The sequence below is a fragment of the Necator americanus genome, chromosome I (genome assembly GCF_031761385.1).
Source record: "Necator americanus strain Aroian chromosome I, whole genome shotgun sequence".
In the NCBI taxonomy this organism is placed as follows: domain Eukaryota; kingdom Metazoa; phylum Nematoda; class Chromadorea; order Rhabditida; family Ancylostomatidae; genus Necator; species Necator americanus.
In genome coordinates, this window is record NC_087371.1 from 20,748,107 (window position 1) to 20,771,559 (window position 23,453).

Consider the following 23,453-nt stretch of genomic DNA (forward strand, 5'->3'; position numbering starts at 1 on the left):
TTAAGGTTTTGCTTCAGGGAATGCTTTAGGCCTCGGAACAAGTGGCAGTCTGATGGGGCGAAGTTTGGAGAACAGCGTAAGGCCGAGGATTGTTTCCCAACCGAAGTCTTCAGTTGAGGCGAGTGGCCGAAGCGACAAGCGACCGTGCGTTGTCGTGGAAGAGGTGGACAGTAGCACGTCTCGGACTCTTTTCCCGGAATGCAGCGGCCATCTCACGGAGCCGCCACATGAACGCTTAGGGGTGAACCGTGCGGATGTAAGATGGGAGCTCCCGATAGTGCATCCCTCTTGAGTCCTATGAACTGCAGAAGATAACCTTCTTTTGGTGCTGATTGGGTTGTGACTCGCGGTCATGCTGACCAGATGTAGATGGTAGCGGGGGAACTGGCCACCTCGCCCAACGCCTCGTTGATCTTGGCGGCCTCCTGACGTGTCAAATGGTGTTGCTTCCACCCGTACTCGGAGATGATGCTGATCCATTTGCATTAAAAAGGTGGCACAACAAAGACGCTGCACACTTATATATCTTTGGCTAGGATGTTTCTATGTTTGTGGCATCACTCCACGAATCTGAGGCTTCTAGTACAACATAGACCCCGCCTGAGACTTCACACGAAAAAACTCCAGAAAAAACCACAAACTTTGTCTCCGTGTCACAACTCTTGCTGCACAAATCAGTCAGTAGCACAGTGACATGCTCCCGACTGACCCATTAACGGTTAGAAAACGCGCCAAATTGTAGATCACCTCGCACCCGATTTGTACTGTAGATGAAATCTTATGATTGGATTCTAGGTCACCGTGAGCAATTTTTACGCTGATGGTTACGGATTCCTACCATGAGACCATCGTGTTCAACTCTAAACGTCAACTTTCAAAATAATGAAATCTTTAGTTTTTCGACTTCCAAATTCTACATTATGAGATCTGTGAATGTAAACTCTCCAAATACAGATGGGTAACATGCCAGCCAATGTCAATCATCTCCTCTGGAGAAAAACTACCGAACCGAAAATATGGAGAACGGGTGTTCCACACCTTCACAGCCCTCCTTAACGAAGTGCAGGCCAACTGCGATGTGCTGTCGCCAAAAGTTCTGTATTCGCCCCTCTAGAGCACTGTCCCACTCTACCCAGCCCCCTGCGACATTAGACGTTGCGACAAGGTGACAAGAGCACAAGGAACAGAGAAAACGGAACAGAGAAATGGAAACAGTTGACTATCTTCCCACCATTGCAAGTTCTTACTTTTCCGATTCGAAATTAAACAAGCTGTCTAAAAACCATCTATACTCTTTGACTGCAGATAAACAATCAGGTGAGTCCTGGTTAACGCCACAGATTTTTTGAGGATAACTGAGAAACAAGCACTATGTAAAGATCCAGGATGGAGTATTCATATCCAGGAGAATGAATCTCATTCATTCTCCTGTATATGAATACTCCATTTGAAATCTCAGATTCGTGGAGTGATGCCTTTAATCTAGAAACTCGTAATAATTTCCATGCTTTAAAGAATCTCTATATACTTGAACTATCTAATACTACTCTACATATATTGCTTTGAAGAATCGCCGTATACTTGTTGGTAGTATACGGCGTAAGCGGTCTAAAGTCATTTGGTAACATGCTTGAAGCCGCCACTTCTCAGAAATCAGTGATAGTACGTCTAACAGCGTTTTGGGAATTTTCTATGGGAAACATATAGTTAAAGGCATCACTCCACGAATCTGAGGTGGTACGGATTTCAGGTGGAGTACTCGTATACGGGATGGGAGACTATGGAGAGAGGGGTGATTCCGTCCATTTCTTCCTAATTGCCGCGAAAAACGGTCCGGAAGATACGGCTTCGGGCGTTCTGGCGCACTATTTTCTACGAGTCCGACTGGAGCGCGCCAGCCTTGTGCACGCGCCGCATCATCCCGGTCGTTTTTTACGGCAATTAGGAAGAAATAGACGGAATCACCCTCTCTCCATAATCTACTATCCCGTATACGAATACTCCACCTGAAATCCGTACCACCTCAGATTCGTGGAGTGATGCCTTTAACAACGATCAATTCTCACTAATCATAAACATTCTATCGTTTCTTCCCTTATCTGAATATGTAAATCATCGATACATACCACAATACTAAAGCGCAATAAGCTACTACAATAACGTAAGCGACACTTCTGTGTTTCACCCTTTGCGCACAACCTGCTCGTGGTGGCTATACTGCTTAAAAAAGCTACGCCACTGTTACGTCCCTTTAAACTACAGCTTTTATTATACGGTGAAGAGAACAACACTACTATTTATCTCCTGTAAGCGTCAATCTAAAATTTCGTCATCAATCGTACGACGAACATGACGTTTTCGGAGGTTAGGCACTTTCCTATTCCAACCTTCGAGATAACTACTCAGTGAAGATAGTCTTGAAAGCGAAACTTTTGCTAGTGCTGTCTCCAGAGCAATGTAATGATTGTTCTAGAAGGAAGATTTGTAATTTATAGTTTCCAAATGAGGGACTTCGTATGAAGACGTTACTTATACTTTTCGTATTCTTCAAAACAATAATCCATACGGATCTCCATAACTTTAGTGCTCAGCAAACGAAGCAAAAGCAAGTTGCTGCCCTGAAGGTACAAAACATTGTAACTGACGAAAATGTAGAATAATCCGAGATCATGTGAAGACGCAATGATGACTTCACTATACCAGCTATAAATTCCACTAGATATAAAACTGAACAACAGGTTGGTCAAAAACCTCATAGTAGCAATGGAGATAGGATTCACAAGCAATGAAACTTCATTTGTGTTCTAAACAAAGGGTAATTCTCTACACTATCTAAATAACTAGACAGATTCTGGGTCAGCATCAATGGCTTTGAACCAGTGACCACATTCGCACCTCTTCGGCATTCCCTTGCGAATCACCATGAAGTTAACGTGTCCAGAATCGGGTTCACCTATAAGGAAGAATATTGCGGTAGAGAATAACAGTCCAATGAAGTTGCATATCAATTACCAATTTTTTCAACATGATCAGTTCGGCCAGCATAGATTGAAAGAGCTCTCTCAGCCAACCTTAAAGGCATCACTCCAAGAATCTGGGGGGGGGGGGGGGGGCTTGTTTTAGGTAGGTTATGTTTATACGGTGTCGTAGATTGTGGGGAAAGGATGATTTTTTTCATCTCTCCTTTCTTTTTCTTCAACAAACGGACAACCCCTCTATTGCAGCGCCCAAGCTTGCGCCCCCCCCCCCTCTACAACCCCTTGTAGGGATAACCCACCTGAAACCCGTACCACCACAGATTCGTGGGGTGATGCCTTTAGTCGGGTTCAAATGCAAGGAAGAATAACATGCTAATGTACTTGTGCTTCTGTTTTATTGCCCTTTAGCAGTGAGTATAGGAGAATAATAAAATGTAGCATTTCTGGAAGGTATCAAAACGACACGAATCACTAGTGTAGTTGCGGTGCATTTCCGTACGCGTTCGAGACGGCGAGGTGGAACCAGCAGTTGGAACCGAGAAGGGACCGTCGCAAACTGCAGCAGTGGGTGGTGCCAGCAAGGGTTTCACCCCGCTCCTAGCATCCGCGCTTCACCGAAGCGCCTTGAGAGAAACCGCGTAAGCAATTGCGTACGTGCTTCATGTTGTTTTAAACCTACTATGGACTGCCATAAGTTGGTTCAATGACTTACGTATAATTTATAGCGGCGAATAGAAAGTTCACTGAACCAAAAAGATAAACTTTCACGCAGTGAACAGTTTCTATGCCTCTTTCAGTTAATTCTTTTTGCAGTTACTTTCACTCTGACAAAAGTAGCCGGACCTTAAAAAGTCCATTGATGGACATCTCAATATGTGATCCAACTCTCTAAGGTAGCTGAACGTGGACCAAAGAGTTAGCTGAACAAAATTTCATTTATTTTTGCGTAGTTTCGTAGCTCCTCTGCAATTACTGTCTACCTGAGAAAAGCAGCTGGACCCTACAGAGTCCAGTGGTGTATGAATATCTTTGGACTAATCAATGACAAAACAAAACGGACCAGTTGGAAAAGGATCGCTATTCAAAATAAATGTTCTCGAAAATGTTTGCTCTCAAAACGTTAACGACTAATCGGTACCGTTACGTAAAACACGACTCGATTAAGCATGGGAACAACTGTCGCATGCTTGGTAGAACAGGTAAGCTCTATTCGTTGCTCGAGAAGTTTGTGAACTATGGCTGGAGTAAACTGGCTTATCGAACAGTTAGTCATAGGTCCTTCAAATTAGAAATAGGGAAGCTCACATTTTAAAAATTTCAAGAAACCATTTCCTAATTAACTACCGAGTTACAATGCTCCTTTGAATCGTTCAAAATTATACAAATTTGCGGCTATCATCTTTTTCAACCTATGCAAAATTTTGAAGCGCTGAGAACAATTTAGCGCTGACTAGCCTTTCAATGGATCCTCTTAGCTTCTCACGAGTGTACATTTTTTGAGAGCAGTGGCTTTCACTGACAGAAGCAAATCATTCAAACGAACCATGTGGTGATAGAAACTTCTCTAAAAAATGTTTGAATAGTCAAACTTTCCAAATTGCAATCAAAAGTGTTACACTTCTTAAGCAAACGCTTTCTTGCGAAAATCGCAAATTAAAATTATCAGTTGTTAAATAATAATAATTCACAACAAATTCTCTTACACATGCATCCAATGATTCTGTCAGGAAAGTGAGAAGGAACCAGGTTGGGTCTCTCTTTGGTAGATGCTTCGGCGCGATAATACACCTTCGGTTCATACCGCTGAAATAAGTACAACTACTATTAAAATATTCATAGAAGGTTCAAGAAGTAAAAAGCGTGGAGAAAGTGGCACCTTTTCCTTACAAGTCATAGATCCTCTAAGACTAGGTCTTAGGACCCCGATTTATGTAGTTATTTACTTCGAGATATAAGGGTGCCTCTAAGTGGACTCTCCCGACTACATTTTACCCAAAACCGTCCTTATGATGACTAAGAAGAGATATGAGGAGAGGATATCACGGGTAGAGCAGGAATAAACACACAATGTCAAAGAAGTGCAACAAATTTGGTCCATTTACGTATCATAATGATATGAAATAACTGTTCCGAACAGATTTTTCCAAAAACTTTTAATACATGTCTCATAAAAAAATTCATGTAGTTCTTACGGTTACTTTGTGGTTAACAGTTCGCGATATGAACAACAAATACTGTCGTCTATACATCAATCCAAGGTTTCGAACACAGTAGCACCTTGACTTGTACAACTTCACGTTGTATGAACTTTTGCAAATTTTTAACTTCCAAAAATTGTGTCGATAGCTAGAACGACACCATGTTAGCGTCGTTTCTCAAAATATTTTGGTGTTGTTAGCATTTCTTTTTTTTTGAGACAACTATCTACGGTGGTGTGACTTCTTGAATCACTATTGTTGTTTAATCTCCAACCACGTACCCCTACCCTCATAATATTCCACCACTACTCATAATATTACTTTAAGTCCCACCGTTTAAAGGCATCACTCCACGAATCTGAGGAGGTGCGGATTTCAGGTGTAGGTGTAGGTGTAATAGTAGATTATGGAGAGGAATGCTATTCCGTCCATTTCTTCCTAATTGCCGTAAAAAACGGCCCGGAAGATACGGCTTCATTCGTTCTGGCGCACTATTTTCTACAAGGAGTTCGACTGGAGCACGCCAGCCTTGTGCGGCGCCGCATCTTCCGGGCCGTTTTTACGGCAATTAGGAAGAAATGAACGGAATCACCCCCCTCTCCATAGTCTACCATCCCGTATACGAATACTCCACCTGAAATCTGCACCACCTCAGATTCGTTGGGTGATGCCTTTAAGTCAGTCCCCACGAATCTGAGGTGATACGAATAATGCCTATACAGAGTCCTAGATTGTCGGGAAGAGGGTGATTCCGTTCATCTCTCCATTTATCAGTGTAAACGGTCGAAAACCTATTCGGACGAATCCAGGCTAGGGGAGAGGGAGGAGGGGGGACGAAAAACCTGCGCATTGCAACAGAAGCCGTCGTAAGAAACAGAGTGGTCCGTTTACCTTGATACAGGGAGAGATGAACGGAATCACCCTCTTCCCGATAATCTACGTCCCCGTATAGGCATTACCCGGCTGAAACCCTCACCATTCCAGATTCATGAGGTGATGCCTTTAGCCCCGCCGATCTTATGGAGGATTTTTCATGTTTACTGCAAGATCTGAATATCAGTTGATCTCGGATTTTCCATTCCAGTAACGGCTACTCTGACATGACTCAGTAGTCGAATACTTGAGTTGGAACGCCTTTATAGTTTTGGAATGCATGACTCTGTGCTTTGAGTAAGCACTTGGTATAAGGAGGAAACATAAAAATAATCCCACGAAAAAATCCAGCTCCTCATTTCTTCACTCAAGTTTAAAACAAAGAACTGGTTTTCAACTGGTTACTCCAACAACGTTGAAAACAGGGTGCTAAGGTAGTTGGGAGGGGTAACTCAGCAGCGCTCCCCTTTTGCACTGTGAGCAAAAAAGACGTACATAGACCAGAAAGATAGTTCTTAAGTAATAAAATAGCGATAGTTCATCAGTCGACAGGTTACTGAAAATGAATAGCTGAGTCAGTCAGACCCCTAAAACCCAACCGTTAGTCTTCGAGGACCCATTACATTTTGGGTAAAGCTAATAAGAAAAAAGGAAAGCAGAGCCGGAAATATTACTGCTGTAACTTAACCTATCCTTCCAAACAGAAGTGAAGCGAAAAACTAAGTCAAATCATGTAAAACTTTCAAAGGAAAAAGGATTAAAAAAAATGAATTAAATAGCAATCCTTATGATCACCAAGCATGCATGCAACGACTTTTATTAATTGTATTTCACAAGTTGGTGGCCGCGCGCATCTTCGCGGTTTCTGCTCGCCTGCTTCGTGACATTACTGCGATTTCCACGGTTGGGAGAAGGCCGCTCCTTCCACAGCAACCCACGGTCAGCAAGTAGTCACTTATTATTCAGGGTGATATCACGAAAATCCAAGAAGTTAGCAGTAGCAGGCACTATGCAAATGGAAGACTTAACGAAGACTAATGGCCAACAACGAAATAAACTACTATCCTTGTGCTCTATGGACGTTTTTTTTTTGCCTGAGTGGCTCACCACGCAAGACTGAAACTAATAGATATTGTTGCTTAAATGATCTGAGCCAACAGTCTTATCTTTTACGGGATACCTTTTCTATTCATGTCGAAAGCTGCTTACACTATCCAGTAACTCAAGTTCAAGCCACAAAAAGAGGCTCGCAAAGAAAAAAAAACAAGACTGCCTGTTCATACAATGGTAAGAGGATCAAACATATGTACTTACGTCATCTCCAGCAAGACGAGCCAAAAGCATCTTCTTCTCGCGACCTGTAGCATGTTCAAGTGGATCTGGATAATAACCGTAGTCTTCAGGAGAAGCTTCTGATGCTAGACTACGGCGTCCAGCAGTGGTACCAGGAATTAGGGCACGCTTTGTAAGCGTCGATAGGATAGTTTTAGCTGTAAGTTGGGACATGTCTGAAACCAAAACCATTACGAGAAATACCACAAGACAACAAGAAAACAAGCGATCGAAGGAAGATCCTAGTGAATCGATCCTTGCATCTGGAACCGTGTCTAACAAAGAAGCTTGTGGTAAAATGTAGTTGGGTCTCTATTTCTAGAAGTAAATAACTGAATAAGTCGGTGCCCTAAGACTCAAGCATTAGTCTTAGAGGATCTATGATGTAAGCTAATGTTACTACGAGGAAAAAGTAAGATAAAACGTACAGAAATAAGCGCGCCGTTTAGTTCCCCCACCTCCAACTACACTTTCGCCGGAGCTTAAGATTGTCTCCAACAACAAAGCTTGTAACATTCAACAAAAACATAACAACATTCAGCAAAAATAAGATAAAAATAAAAAGCGAAGGCTATTGACTGAAAAAGACAAGTAACAGGAAAGAAATGTGATCATCTGCGGAAACGTCCAGTAAATGAAACAGTACCTTGCAGAGTAAACCACACAAAGACAATAATGAACTTCGGACGAAATAAAATAACTTGTAACGAGGGAGAACAGTGAATCGATACCGCTCAAATGTTGAATCGTACCAAGTGTACCTTTTGCAGGACGATCGCTGTAAGACCACAGTTGCCGACAACTCGTACGGAACGACTGGGCGTTGCCGGTGAGTTCCGTGAGGGGTGATGGAATGCACACCCGCTCTTAACGATAGTTCTTCAGGCAACGTGGTTGTATCGCTTCGAGTTGGGCCAGCAATCCTGCTGCTGGGGCGCACACTGTTCTTGTAGATGACTCGGAAGGTGTGTGTATATGTATATATGTGTGTATATGCGTATATATATGTAAGTGCGTATGTATGTATATGCATGTATATATGTATTTATAAGTATGAATCACGAGTGTAGTTGCGGAGCATTTCCGTACGCGTTCGAGACGGCGAGGTGGAACCAGCAGTTGGAACCGAGAATGGACCGTCGCAAACTGCAGCAATGGGTGGTGCCAGCAAGGGTTTCACCCCGCTCCTAGCATCCGCGCTTCACCGAAGCGCCTTGAGAGAAACCGCGTAAGCAATTGCGTACGTGCTTCATGTTGTTTTAAACCTACTATGGACTGCCATAAGTTGGTTCAATGACTTACGTATAATTTATAGCGGCGAATAGAAAGTTCACTGAACCAAAAAGATAAACTTTCACGCAGTGAACAGTTTCTATGCCTCTTTCAGTTAATTCTTTTTGCAGTTACTTTCACTCTGACAAAAGTAGCCGGACCTTAAAAAGTCCATTGATGGACATCTCAATATGTGATCCAACTCTCTAAGGTAGCTGAACGTGGACCAAAGAGTTAGCTGAACAAAATTTCATTGGCACGGTGGAGGTAGCAGTTAGGACTGAGGTGGGACTGTCTCAAACTGCAGGGATAATTATAGGTAAACAATTGCGTACATGATTCATGTTGTTTTGACCCTATTATATGTATAGTAGGATCAAAACGACATGAAGCAAGTACACAATTGCGTACGCGGGTTCTCTCAAATCGCTTCGGTGGAGCGCAGCTGCTAGGAGCTGGGTGAAACCCTTGCTGGCACCACCCATTGCTGCAGTTTGCGACGGTCCCTTCTCGGTTCCAACTGCTGCTTCCACCGCGCTATTTCGAGCTCGTACGCAAATGCACCGCAACTACACTCGTGATTCGTGTCGCTTTGACCTGACTATAGGTGTACGTATATGTGTATGTGTATGTATATAAGTGTATTAATATGTATTATATGTATATGTATATGCATATGCATGTATGTAGAGGTCTAACGAGGTCGAACGCTGAAAACCTGTGAAGCATCCTTTGGCTGAGTTGCTAGACACTGCCAATCCTCGCAGGGCCACACACAATAGTGGTAGAAGCCGAACGTGGTCGCTACCTCTCTAGTGGTATCATACTGGTCCGTATTTCCATACTTCCGTTACATTGCACTTTCAGGTTCCACTAGATCCAGTTAGCAGATTGTATTGGAGGGAACAACGCATTCTGCCACAATTGAGTTGGTTTTCCAACCTAGATTTCTTCTCCGTGGATTAATTTAATCGCTTATCCCGTGACGTTGCTGTTTTAGATTTTTCATATTTTCATTAAGAAAAACAAGATGCTCATAGGGTTTTATTTAAAATGAAGATGTTCTATGTGTTGTTTATTTGTACAGAGTATATTTGCTTATGCCGTGACTTCTACTCGAGATACTGCCCGCACTTTGCTTCCGCATCGAATTGCAGTCATTATACGCTGCTGGAAAGAAAAATGGATAAAATTCTGAGGAATAAGCAAAATCAAATCAAATGTGACAGAAAACCAACATGTGGGGTGGGTCTCAGAATACCTTGTCGTTTGTTGAGCTTCTCTGCTAGCTCTGGGTACGCCTTCGCCACGGAGACAATCTGACTAACTCAAGCCGTTAATGACCAACAGAGTAAAAATAAGGTGACAACTCTGGACCAACGGATGTAATCGCAGTGGAGAGTTACACATGTTAATACGCAGTGGGCTTCAGACAGTCCAGACTGTGACCTCCTCTTTTCCGCGGCATTTTTTTTCGAATGAATTACCATGTTTTTGTTGGAACGAAAGTTGCAACGTTTCTACATTTCGGACTTATAAGCACGTGAAATGCGGGAAAAATGATGGTGGAGGCTGCCCCAACAAGTTATGACGTACCATCTATGCGTGTTGGACTCAGCATTTCGTGCTTTTATAGTGGGCTGAAAACAAGCTTAAGTTCTATTCAGATGCGCAAACGTTGCGGAATCATTTTGGAATCCTTGCTTGTTGTAATCGGACCGCAAAAATGGGTAATGATCCCCTTCGATAGCACACCTCAGCTATCCTTGCCACACCACTTGAAGCGCACACGTTAACTGCAGCTTCCATGCCGTCTACCAGCTCGTTTCGATCTGATTACAACACTTTTTACTTTTATGAACATTCATGTAACAAAGCAATCCGTGCCTAGAAACACTTCACTATGAAATCATAAAGGAAGTCCACAAATTATTTTAAAATGTCTCAAGTGCGACTTTCAATAGACCTCGGCGTGATGACGATACCGCCGAGGTCTATTGAAAGTCGACGCGCCAATATCTGTTCTTAATTATCACGATATTGGCGCGCGAACCTACTATTCCCGCTTAGACTCTGGAAGCATTTTGGATCCATTCCAAGACTTCGAATATGAATAGCAAAGAGGATTTCTCTATATTACGTGAGAACCCGCTCTCTGTTTAATTGCTTTTGAATACGGTAATCGCTAATATTTTGAATACACTAAGGTAAACCTTACACATTCATTTCCGTAACATCTGCCAGTAATAAAAGATTGTAACAACCGGCTCGAATCAAGAACACATACTGTATCTTAAAAAGTTCGGAAGTTTCTTAGAACAACGTTTTTAAAAAATGTGGTCAGTTCATGTTTAACAAAAAGACCTTAGCTGTCAATTTTCTGACCACCTGCGCATCACAAATAGTAATTTACTGTGTCACATCGATTATATCGATGACAGGAAAGCTCTATAAAGAGAGGGGTAAGTTGGGTTCCATGGCGATGGATTGGCGCGTCGGTCCAAGATAGCGATAAGATAGGGTGGAGCGGGTCCTGCGGCGTTGGACTAAGGCGCCGACGACAGAAAGGCATAAAATGGGGTGACATGGTGTGGAATTTGTCGTGTGCAGTAGTATCGCACAATAACTTAAAGGCATCACCCCACGAATCTGAGGTGGTGCAGATTTCGGGTGGAGTATTCGTATACAGGATGGGAGACTACGGAGAGCGGGGTGATTCCGTCAATTTCTTCCTAATTGCCGTAAAAAACGGCCCGGAAGATACGGCTTCATTCGTTTTGGCGCACCATTTTGTACATGAGGTTCGATTGGAGCGCGCCAGTCTTGTGCGGCGCCGCATCTTCCGGGCCGTTTTTTTACGGCAATTAGCAAGAAATGGACGGAATCACCCCCCTCTCCGTAGTCTCCCATCCCGTATACGAATACTCCACCTGAAATCTGCACCACCTCAGATTCGTGGGGTGATGCCTTTAAACACACACACAATAATAATAAACAATAGCATGTTTGCTTCCGGTTAGTAACATGCCTTCTTCAGAAACTGAAAACACCTATGCAAATGGCTGCTTTAAAAGTAGCCTACAGTTTATATGATTTGACACCGGAAAGCTATAAAATGAGATCCAGAACGTTATTTTTGTCAGTACGATGATACTGCTTACGTTATTTCACATTAAAACATCATTCTGTGCAACTGTTAGGGGAAAATAGGAGGAAGACCCATACTTCGTGTAATGCTTTCAAAATGTGTCGATATTCTATCGGAGTCGGAGTGTTTGAAGCTGAAGTTTGAATATTCTCCAAATGTAAAACTGACACGTTTAGAATGAAAACTATGAAGTCTTTCGCCTTTATTCATAATAGAAAGAGGAAGAAAGCGTTTTTACGAAAACACAAATCTAATTTCATAGAAGATTACTATTAATTTTTATTGATCACTGAAGGGAGCGAAGCGAACACCACAGAAAGTCTGAACGCCCGGCTTTAGACGAATCAGTTGCCGAGCCGGACGTCCAGTCTTTCTGTGGTGTTGCTTCGGCCGGCTTTAGCCGGACGTTCAGGATGGTTACATCGATGATTGCCTGAAACAGACGACTACTATAAGATATTATGGACTATAAGATATCCATAATGGCCGCTCTCGAATACCTTCATGCAAGGCAGATTTTTGTTGCATTCAGTGAACTCTACGTGGTAAATTTGCAGCGAGAACGCAAAAAAGATGATTGAATCAGTAGTTACCAGTGGTTTCAGCAGTGTGCTGGGATAGCTTTTAGGGTCGGAGAATAGATGAGTGACCATTTCTGCCAGTTCATAGTAGCTCTGCATATCTTTATCGAAAGTACCGCTGTCATGAGGGTTGGATACACGAGCTAGATCTGAGGTCACACGCGTTTTTTTCTTTCTTTTTGAGAAGATTATCTTAATTCTATTACCATTTGATGTGTCCACTATTGTAACTCTAGCGCTGAAGAACTAAACGTCCATGTTAATCTTATCTACCCAATCTTATAAAGACCAACAATTGAGGAGCCCTTAAGGAGAGGAATACCCACCATGGAACCTTCAGTGAAGTCTCTCAGATATTGATTTGCATGAATACCGGCAACGTAAGCCAAGCAAACCATGTGTAGTGTTGGCATGGCGCAATCGTGCGAGCATATAAACCATAAGAGCACAGCTTCTAAGTTTTCGTGATCCTGAAGAACCATGAATTACACTGTATTATTAAAAGTACATAGTCACCGCCGAAGGTGCTCATTCCGCCAATGCGACAAGTCTGTGACAAAGGCACTGGAGGCACACAATGGCACAGTTTCATTGCGTTGATAGGCTCACCAAAGCGTTTGGGACCGGACTATAAACCACTTCGAGCTACCAAGCGCTCCACAGTTATGAAGACCACTACCTCTTCTCATCGACGGTATAAGTTGGGACTTTCTATTTTCTACGAAAGAATTAGTAACTAACGGGATTACATATTATACACCGTGGTTCGAGAAAATGATTCTAAGGGAAGTTGCTTGAGTGATACATTCTTAAAGAATAGTTTTCTGAGTAGTTTAGAATCCCAGAAATATCATTTTTTGACCTGTTGCCCGAAAAGTCAAAGTAGACGATAGAACCCTTATTTTAGATGAGAGGAGAAGTTCAGCCATTTCAAGTTTTTGAATTCGCAGCTACCTTCTTCCAGGTTATCAAGGTGAAACAAATACAGACCGGTCACTCATAACTGGATCCAGAACGAGTTTTTCTTTTATTTTAACTGGTAGTCTCGCCAATAAAACCGCTCAAACTCTTTCAATTGCAAGTGCTCGCTGTGGCAAGAAGCACGGAAAGCGGACGAGCACACTTTCGCGCTACCCGGCCCTCCTCACTTGCGCCGTGGTCATTCGGATAAACGCAGAAAAAGCGAGTTCTGGCACTGTGCGACAATGCATAGTGCTTGGCACTGTGAGGAGGGTTGAGGTATACAACAAAGATTACGAGAGAGCAAGAGACAAACAACATATCTGGCAAGGTGCAAGCGGCCAACTGCTATGTGCTAACGCAAGCACTAAACTGGCAGCGGAATAGCATGTTTTTTTTAAATGCTGTTTTGTAGGGCTTCATTTTGGTTTTTTTTTTGGAGTAAGAAAGCAGATATCGATTCCTTCGGCAGGCACCCCTCAAACTCCTGCGTAAAATTTTCGTTTCTTAAAGAAACGCGCATTCATATTTCCTCGACCTAGTAATTTTCTTCTAGAGGTAATTTAGGCTGGTTTTAGAACTTACAGGGTGTCGATTATCCTCGTCTCTGTTACTTTTCAGGGGAAATGTAACTATGTAAAAAATGACCTCAAGTTTGCAACCCCACCAGAATCAAGAGAAATCCTCACGTTAAGTTTGAAGAAAATGACCGCCCCATTGCTTCAAATTATGTATCTGAAATTTCTCAATGAAGAGTGGGAATATTCCTGCAAGATTTTTGGCAGATAATTCCCATGGTAGTGTCTGAATATAGGTCAATAGGTCGTAAACTATATTCCGGCATATATTAGGATTTCTGTGATTACTGATTATTATAAGAATCATTTTTAACGAGCTAGCGATGCGGCGTATGGTGGTCAGCTATTTCGGCAACTACAATTTAAACTTAAGGCATACCCACAATCTGAAGGCAGATTTCAGGTGGAGTATTCTGTATTAAGGGATAGTGATTATGAGGGGGTGATTCCGTCCTTTTTGCTAATTGCCGTAAAAACGGCCGATGGCCGCTCCAATCGAACCTCTTGTCAAATGGTGCGCCAAAACGATGAAGCCGTATCTTCCGGGCTTTTTTTCTTCGGAAGAAATGGATCGGAAGCATTGTCGAAAGTATACATTTTCCTCGCCAAGAAAGGATCAGAAGCATTGTCGAAAGTATACAGGAGTTTTTCACTCTTCATACTCGTCGCTCTCGAGATCATGAACATCGCCTCAGCGTCAGGAACATTACCACTGTGTGATCTTCCTCTCTAGTACGCTCCTCGGGCAAACAATTACAAAGGGAGGAAAACAAAGAAAGAAATACGAGGTCTTCATGAAATAACTGTAATTCATGCGCTGAAAAGAGAGAATGGAACGTCACATAAAATCAAACAGAATAATACCTGGATTGCCGCCTTGATTGACTCTTCCTCCAGAGCGTTTCGCAGCTTAGGAAAATTCAAAGACCTTAATCTAGAAGGAGAAGCATCGAAAGATCTTTTGAAAAAAGTTAGCTTCCAGCTAACTGGGAGATTGTCTAGCCCCCTCACCTCCGAGCTGTTTCGATGACGTCATTCACAAGAGATGAGTATATACTTTCTGGAGGGGTCATAGTTCCAGTCAGAGTGAAGTGTAAAGCCTGACTAGTTGTAGTTTTGAGAGATCAAGAAGGGGTTAAAGGCTGCTATCACGAAATTGAAATTGATTTTGGGATCTTCTCAAAAACAGATATAGGTAGAGGTATAGTTCACAAAGGTATGAGCGTGATGACGTTCAATACCCCCTAAAAATCCGGAAAAGACGTGTGGAACGGTCTTCCGTGGTCACTTTTCCACAACCACGCAACTTGTTACGAGTTCCAGAACGATGACAATCTACGACGCATCACGACGACGTCCAACTGGGCAGCGTCTAAGTTATTCCACCTGGAATGCGGACGTATGGTGATGATGAGACATGTCCGCGTTCTATCGCGCAACAAGTTGCATCGTTGGGATGGCGGGATCACAGCAAGCTATAGTATTGTCAGAACGACATGAAGCACGTACGCAATTGCGTACGCGGCTTCTCTCGAAGCTCTTCGATGGAGCGTGACCTTGCTGGTACAAGCCATCGCTGCAGTTTGTGACGGTCTCACCTCGGTTATAACTGCCGCCTCCAACGCGCCATTTCGAGCGCGTACGCAAACGCGACCGCACTCGTGACTGATGGCGTTTTGATCTATTATTTCTGTTACTATTTCTCAGACGCCTTTGTTGGGATATAAATAGAGGTAGGCCCCGTTCGTACTCATAAACTGCACCCTACCTTATTTATTGGTGAACAGATCCTAAAATCGTCAGTTCCGTGGTACGCTGCCTTTGTCCTGAAGGCCGTAAAACATTACAGACCATTTCAACCGCTTGCTTGTTTACGTCACCAAAGTTAGCGTCAGCGTGATCAGCGCCCTCTAAATAGTCGCGAAAATATTCGGAAGCCAGGAACAGTCCCTCCTTCGCTACGAGGATGTCACCATCTCGGCAGCGAATTGTGAAATCATGACGAGACCTGCAGAGGATCAAAAAATCGGTTTTTACAAATTAGTGTCCGGAACCGCAGAAGATTCCAAGCATTAATTTGTCGGGATTGTGACAGCAAGAACAGCGGAAGCTTGCAGTCGAACGAAATGAACTAGTAAACGAAGCAGGAAAATCGGCTATTGAAGAAAAAATAATGCAGTTTCCTAAACAACGAAAGTGACGCTGTTCGGATCTCTCCAGCAAAAGATAGAGCTACTGATGTAGACTGCGAGCATGAGCGTATCCACGCCCGATGCTCGCTAGTCGTGCTAAAAAAACGGAGTTCGAAGCAGTCGTCCTGTTGAATTTTCCTGCGAGGTACCTTACAACATGCCACCCTCGTATAGCGTGAGACAGATGGGTAGAATGCTGAGAGTATCAGCGCGTTTACAGAGGTGGCGTTATAACCTGCGTCGCAGGAAATTTCACACAGGTAGGACGTTTCCCACGCCGTTCTTGAGGTCTGTTCGGAGCATTGAAGGTGAACACACAAGCTCGTATTCGTAATCTACACCCCGAACACTATCTTCTGTTGGGTATATCCCAACATCGTCAATTTCGTTGTATGCTGCCTTTTCTGGAATTGTTCTTTTTGAGGGTTTTTACACCTACGAGACAACGCTTCGAATTTTTTTCTACACTTGCATGGTGTTTATCCAACCATAGTCAAAACACCTCTCGGTTAACATCCTGAACCGAAAATCTGGCACTTTAGGCGGTCGAGGAGCAAGATTTTCGATTTTGTCCACATCGAACGAAGCGGTAGGAAGGCTCAGGATAGAAGTAATCTCGCACCGATTTCCTGTAATCAAACAATTTGAAACGAAGCAAAGGAGTAGGTTTTTATTTTTACCAAAAAACTCGTTTCCTTTGAGCATCTTCTGAATCGCTACTCCTGTATCAGAGTTTTGCGGCAGGAAAAAGCCGCGATTGCCATGGGGATCGTCTATTAATGGGCAGACATGGGGACCGGCTTTGAGAAGCACTGCAAACTGTTTTATTCCACTGACGATATCCGAGGAATTGAGGTGACGTGCCTTTGTTAGTTAGGGGCTCTATAACACGCACATCGAAGCTGCATGTGGAGGCTGGCGGTAGACGAGTATTGAAGGATCGGATCGTTGGTTCCACGGATAGCTGTAATTTTGTTTTATTGATTTAAGAGATTATCTTGCAGCTAAAAATTTCTTAAAGTTCTCGTTCACCAACCAATTTTGGAATTAAAACAAAGCATGTGTATTCAACATTGTTTTGCGCAGGGTTTCTAGTGTGGTGCGAGCGAAAGATTGGATTTTGCAATTGATTCGGTCGCTTCCTGGGTTGACAAGTTGATGTTCCTTAGATCCCAGTGCTTATACGTGAATAAGACCTCACAGATCTTTTGCTGATTACAGACGTCTCATCCCGAAAGGCAATTTGTAAACAGCATTGACACAGTGGACCGAAATGATTTTCTTCGAGGTTTTGCATTTGATTCTGCTGGAAGGTGCCGTGTGATTCTACATAGACGTTAATAATTTGTAGAACCTCGAGAAGGAAGACGTCGGAGATGACATATCCATATTTCCCTTATTGTGATAAAAACAGGGCTTCCGAAGAGATCTGAGTAACAATCGCGGTCAAACTTCTCCATCGCTCTTTTCGATGCTATCGTTGTTTAATTTGTGGTTCGGAGGGACGAAAGCAAATACTTGTATTGTGATTAATAAACTATTGAGTTGCCAAGATGTGCATCCACACATTAGTAGTTTCAGTCAGCACTCTTCTTCTTTTTTTTCTTTTTTCGCTGCTCTACAAAGCTTCGCGTAGCGGGCATGAGTATGTTGCTGCTTGCGGCTCGCCTACCTATCAGCTGGAGAGTTTCCGAAATTGGTTGCCACTTAGTGAGTATAATGATGTTCGGTGGGCCGATTATATTCATACTAGTAGTTGTTCATTACACGTTACATTCACCGAAGCCGAATGTAACATAGAACGAAGATGTGTAGTAGGTAGTAGATCCTCTCAGCCTTCGCTTCCTTCCACGAAAAGTAGAATCTCCCTCGAAGAAGGGAGTGGTCCGATTCCGTGAAGAATTTCGATGCACCAGCAGCACAGACAAAACATATCAGTGACGATGATGTGGTTGATTCAAATGATCAGTCACCACTGATACCGTTCAGTGGTAATTGATTGTGTGCTCATCGGGTGACTCCCACTTTCAGCGTAGAGACGAAGGTTTTAGTGATCGTGGATTTTCATGGATTCTCATGGATGCTCGTAGTAGTTCAAACAGACTCAGAAGTCTTCCCCCTTCCTATTTCCTTCTCTCGCACCTTTTTCGATCGAAATGGTATGCAGGATAACATACATATTCAGGCACAGCAGAAAGAGAAAGTAGAGGTTATTCTTTTATCTTGTGCCCCGTCATAAATTGGTGGCGATTTTTCAGGTGGGGGAGATTCATGGGAAGTCAGGAATGGTCAGTAAAAAATATAACATTTAGAACAGGATCTTTAATCTTCCAAGATAAGATCCCACTTTCTCTTCTAATCTTGTTTTCAAACTCTTCTGATTTTATAAAGGGGTGAAATCTCGAGAGAATTAGGTTTTTCTCCCTAGTTTAAAAAATGGGAAAATCTTCCCAATGTGAAAAAATGGAAAGGTTTTTTCTTCGGGCTGGTGCGCTGCTGTGTTTAAGAAATCTTAGAATTGTTGTTTTCGTTCGCGTAGTGGTATTTCCTGTGAAATTAGATTTGTGTTTTTCTAACAACCTTTTTTCGACCCAATTAGAAAGCATTAGTCGAAAAATTACCGCAGATTGATGATTTAACGTAAAACAACAACATTATCAAACAACATTATCGTAGTGAACAACATTATCGTAGTGATAAAGATGACGTTCCACTTCAGATCACGAAAATTGTTGGCTACTATTTAAGCAGCCGTTTGTTCCCACATTCTGAAGAAGGCATGTTACCCACCTGAGGCAAAGAAATAGACACGCGGAGGAGTCTTAGAGGTGAAAAACAACAAGGGCAGTGGCCAACGCCAAACGGTTTACCGTAGGCGACATGCACACGAAGTTATTGCGTGACACTACTGCACGGTGGGATCCGCTGCACACCATTTTATAGCGATTTGGCGTCGGCGCACCAATTCGTCTCTGTCTCTCTCCATTCTGGAATCTCGCTTCACACACAGACACACTCAGACACATACACACATACACATACAGGCACACCCACATACGCGCACGCACATGCACACGCGCACAAACAACTACACACATGTATATACATACACGCATACACACACATACTCACACGTATGCACATACACACGTACACATATATATATACATATACACACACTTGCATGCATCCACACATACACATATACACAGCTACACACACGTGACAGAATAAGCCGGTTATTATACAATATGAAATTGCGTTCGGTTCACAAGCGTCTGCAGAGCTGTGACGTTTTCATTTGTCACAATCTTCACAGACGAGTACATCAGAGTAGATAGAATGCTCTGCCGTCTTTCTAACACGCATTCCGGCAAATTTTCTCGTATTTCGTACGGAACAGCACCTTTTTGAGAACCAGAACCTCAATGTTCACTATGTATTTGAGAGCAGATCTGAAGGAACAGGGTCGTTCTCCTCGTACAAATTTCCCTCGTCTTTTCGTATGCGCCTTGCAACGAGAGTGAGCCTCTTTTACTGGTCCACACAGCTCACAACCCTTTTAACCACGGGGCTCCCCATTGCTGAACAATTTTGGTTCGTCAAAGCGTGTTTCAGTTTGTTGCACTTCCTCTCACATTCTTAGGTGCGTACAGACGGTGCATTCCTTGAAGAAGTGGAAGACGCAAAGCTGGAAGGTGGCCAAAAGACGTCCCAACAGCAAGAAACACTTGTCGTTTAACGGAAGGATAAACGAGGTCTTATTGTGCGGTCTCTCGACGACTCCTTAAAGGCATCACTCCACGAATTTGAGGTGGTACGGATTTCAGGTGGGGTATTGACTATGGAGACTATGGAGTGGGGGGGTGATTCCGTCCATTTCTTCCTAATTGCCGAAAAAAAAACGGCCCGGAAGATACGACTTCAGGCGTTCTGGCGCACTATTTTCTACAAGGATATCGACTGGAGCGCGCCAGCCTTACGCGGCGCCACATCTTCCGGGCCGTTTTTACGGCAATTAACAAGAAATGACAGAATCACCCCCCTCTCCAAAGTCTCCCATCCCGTATACGAATACTCCACCTGAAATCTGCACCACCTCAGATTCGTGGGGTGATGCCTTTAAGTCAAGGCAACAAACCTGAGGAGATGAAGGCTTGCAACGAGCTGATGGGATTTGCCGATCAAAGATACCTCTTGATGTCTACGTTTCTCAGTGCGTATTTCAATTATCTTACACTGTTTGTAGTAAATCAAATGATGATGACCACCGTTTGTACTAGTCTTTCTTGAAGGTAGTTCGTCTACGGAGTAATAAAATCCTTAAGAAGTTCGAAATAGAGAAAAACACGGGATCGGGAGGCCATGATCCACATGGAACCCACGCAGTCCCCCAAGCTTGCGTGGAACTCCGACAGCTAGAATTCCCAGCGGATCTCTTTTGCTCCTAGCATAAACGGTTGAGCGCTCTACTGCAGAAATTATTCAGCGAGTGATGATACTTTGGAACCAGTTGAACTGGTTTGCGCACAATGAAGCATCTTTTGCTGATGTCCATGTTTCAGGAGAAGTTTTTTTGTTCGCTTCACTGACCACATTTTGTAAGTGTGGCATCTGCAAAAGTTCCAAATAGGTGGTCTGATAGTAATTTCTGAGAGGATTACAAAGACTCTCTTGATTATTTTCTATGGAAAAGTCCAAATTAAGGCCTACTTATCTCCCAAAGACGGTTAAAAGAAACCAGAGGGTAACAAACTATTCTAATCCGTACTTCTTTGCCTCTTTCTGGTCCCATAAAGATGGAGCATGTAAAGTATAGGGTGCAGAATCCTGTCGTTATCAAAGCTTAGATTCATATAAAGTTATCTGCCTGGAGGGCAGATCTGGAAAATGCGAGCGAAGTAGCCTTGCATCACGTCGTATTCCCAACGGCGCAGCTCATAACGCAACAGAACGCGACAAATCAGTCGCGTTCTGTTGCGTTATGAGTTACATCTGCAATCTAACTTGTGTAACTGAATCTCACCCAAGGTAAGTCACAAATTAGTATTTTTATCCACTCGCATAATCCCATATCCTCATAATCCTAGTGTAGCAAATTATCCAAGTTCTACTATAGTCGTGTGAAAACAACCTGCGTTCGCGCAGGTGACTTTGCTCGGAGCTAGCGGTTGTGATGGAGGAGACACCATCTTCACCTGGACAGCAGCGTCGAATGGTGCAGCAAGGATTCCCTCTCGACCCTAAGCGCTACTTTCTGCAGCTCCCCTTCGAGAATAGTCGCTTACGCAACTGCGCCGGAGATCAGGTCGGTTCAACCTTTCCTTACCCGCAGTGCCTCGCTGGGGTGACGAGATCACATTCTTCATGCCTTTTCCAGATGACCGGATAATTCTGCGTCATCACGCTCATGCTTGTGAACTAAATCTCTCCGCTGTCTACTCGTGCAGAAACGCCAATAATTTCACTGTCACACATCAGAATGGGCATTCGTATGATCAAAGCCATAGCGTTTTCATTGCTAGTCCAGTCAGCCAGATGTGCGAGGATCACTTAATTTGTTTTGCAGATCTTGAGATGGAACTCTGCTTTACAAACTGATATAGTCGGTTCGAGCAAGAAGTTTTTGCAACTGCAAAAACTCTTCGTTCGAAGTTACGCAGCGGAGCTAGTGGTTGTGAACGGGGGGGAGGGGGGAGGGGGGGGACTTTATTGTACTATCCAATATGACGGCAGCGAGCGAGTGTTCCCTTCTGAATTGCAGCTTTTAGCTTTGCTGCATCACTTTGAGCGCGGCCGCTTGTGCAACTGCACCACACTTCAGACGGTTTCGATCCGACTATGCGTCACTGCGAAGACAGTCGTGTGAGCGTATGGTATGGTCAAAACGACATGAAGTACGGTGCAGTTGCGTGCGCGGCTGCGCTTGAATCCACGTGGTGGAGAAAGGGGTTGGAATCAATCGCGAACTGCAACCTCCCATCTCACGGAAAAAAATGCTGCATCAACTAGGGTGAAAATCTTGTTTTTAACTGGGACAGTTTTGTTTCTGCGGCAGATATTCGCACAAGATGCTTTCTCCTCCAAATTTTCAGTAATCAGTTAGTGTGAGCGAAACAAACACCACAAAAGTCTCAATTCGGATTTTAGACGGGCTTTTAGACTCGCTATATACTAGCAACTGTCATCGCCTACTTCTCATGATTCGTTTGGGATTTGCGGAATGATCTTCGGCCGAACTATAGAAAGCGTGTTCATCTGGCCTCTTTTCAAAAGTGCAAATTACAATCTCTCTCAAAAATTAAAGAACAATTGCAATCCTTCTGAGTGTCCGTTTAAAAAGATGTTATTTCCTATTTAGTATTGTCATTTTTAATTAGGATCACTGTGACTCTACGATCTATACAGAGGCACTGCTCTCTTGTCCTACAAGTTCACTTTAGGTTGTAACGTTTGTCCATTTTCGAGATTACCACAGAGCCCTTCGGTATATCGGCTTTTTTTTTGGCAGCAGTGTGGAAATGTGAAAATGCGTAGTAGCTCCACCCACTTCAATTCCTCTGTTCTCAAGTCCTCGGAATCCAAAGCTGTCGCCGCGATCTATTCGTATGCACCTCAAAATTGCCTCTGAACAGCAGTACGGTAATGATAACCATCCGAAACAAACCATTCATAAATACGGGGTCCGTAGATTGTTGAAAAATTGTCCGAATCCCTCATGGAAAATGTTGACATCACTTCGAACCGCCAGAAATGAACGAACTCCAGTTTCTCTTCTGTTTGTGCCATGACCACTCACTGAGACGGCTGCTATCAAATACAATCCTACCACACAAACAATGGCTATCACCAACGAGAACCGACCAGGAGATAGAAGGTGTTCGCTACGGCATGAACAATGCTATCGACTGTTCATAACCAGCAGAACGACTGGACTCCAGTACGCAAGTCGCTGTTCTTAAAGGCAGCACAACGCGAAGTGTTCGGTTATCTCCACCAAAAGGCAATGTCAGGGGTGTAGATTGTGAGTATGGACGTGTTCACATTCAATTCCCCTTAAAGGCATCACCTCACGAATCTGGAGTGTTACGGATTTCCGGTGGAGTATTCGTATATGGGGTCTTAGATTATGGGGAGGAGGGTGATTCCGTTCATTTATTCCTAACTGCCATAGAAAACGGGCCGGAAGATACGGCTTCGACAGTTCCGGCGCACTATTTTCTACAAAGAGTTCGATTGGAGCGCGCCACCCCTGCGCAGCGCCACATCTTCCGGGCCGTTTTCTAACGACAATTAGGAAGAAACCCCTCTCCATAATCTACTGAGGTGGTATGCTGCCTT

General features: G+C 43.4%; 4 protein-coding genes across 6 annotated transcripts; 1 reads left to right on the forward strand and 3 right to left on the reverse strand.

The window, feature by feature from the left end:
* Positions 1-486, reverse strand: RB195_006354 (uncharacterized protein; the record flags this gene model as incomplete). Its single annotated transcript, XM_064179394.1, has 1 exon — positions 1-486. One exon carries the CDS (start codon positions 484-486, stop codon positions 1-3), a length of 486 nt encoding a protein of 161 aa, XP_064036352.1.
* A 2,290-nt stretch (positions 487-2,776) lies between these two features.
* Positions 2,777-7,555, reverse strand: RB195_006355 (uncharacterized protein; the record flags this gene model as incomplete). Of its 2 annotated transcripts, XM_064179395.1 has the most annotated exons (4): positions 2,777-2,804; positions 2,896-2,953; positions 4,682-4,781; positions 7,364-7,555. In XM_064179395.1, 4 exons carry the CDS (start codon positions 7,553-7,555, stop codon positions 2,777-2,779), a joined length of 378 nt encoding a protein of 125 aa, XP_064036353.1. The 2 variants fall into 2 exon arrangements, with proteins under 2 accessions (XP_064036353.1, XP_013304065.1); XM_013448611.2 differs by lacking the exon at positions 2,777-2,804 and having other exon boundaries at positions 2,841-2,953.
* Positions 7,556-7,774: 219 nt separating this feature from the next.
* RB195_006356 (uncharacterized protein) lies at positions 7,775-9,540 on the forward strand (the record flags this gene model as incomplete). The annotated part of the gene is made up of 4 exons (XM_064179396.1): positions 7,775-7,793; positions 8,093-8,210; positions 8,267-8,346; positions 9,521-9,540. The coding sequence occupies 4 exons, from the start codon at positions 7,775-7,777 to the stop codon at positions 9,538-9,540; spliced, it is 237 nt and encodes a 78-aa protein (XP_064036354.1).
* A 188-nt stretch (positions 9,541-9,728) lies between these two features.
* On the reverse strand, positions 9,729-22,901 carry RB195_006357 (uncharacterized protein; the record flags this gene model as incomplete). 2 transcript variants are annotated; one of them, XM_013448614.2, is made up of 11 exons in its annotated part: positions 9,729-9,823; positions 9,892-9,976; positions 12,709-12,852; positions 14,785-14,854; positions 14,932-15,020; positions 15,772-15,928; positions 16,615-16,741; positions 16,793-16,924; positions 16,977-17,076; positions 22,663-22,726; positions 22,780-22,901. In XM_013448614.2, the coding sequence occupies 11 exons, from the start codon at positions 22,899-22,901 to the stop codon at positions 9,729-9,731; spliced, it is 1,185 nt and encodes a 394-aa protein (XP_013304068.2). The 2 variants fall into 2 exon arrangements, with proteins under 2 accessions (XP_013304068.2, XP_064036355.1); XM_064179397.1 differs by having other exon boundaries at positions 9,752-9,823; positions 9,892-9,972.
* Between the last annotated feature and the right edge of the window lie 552 nt (positions 22,902-23,453).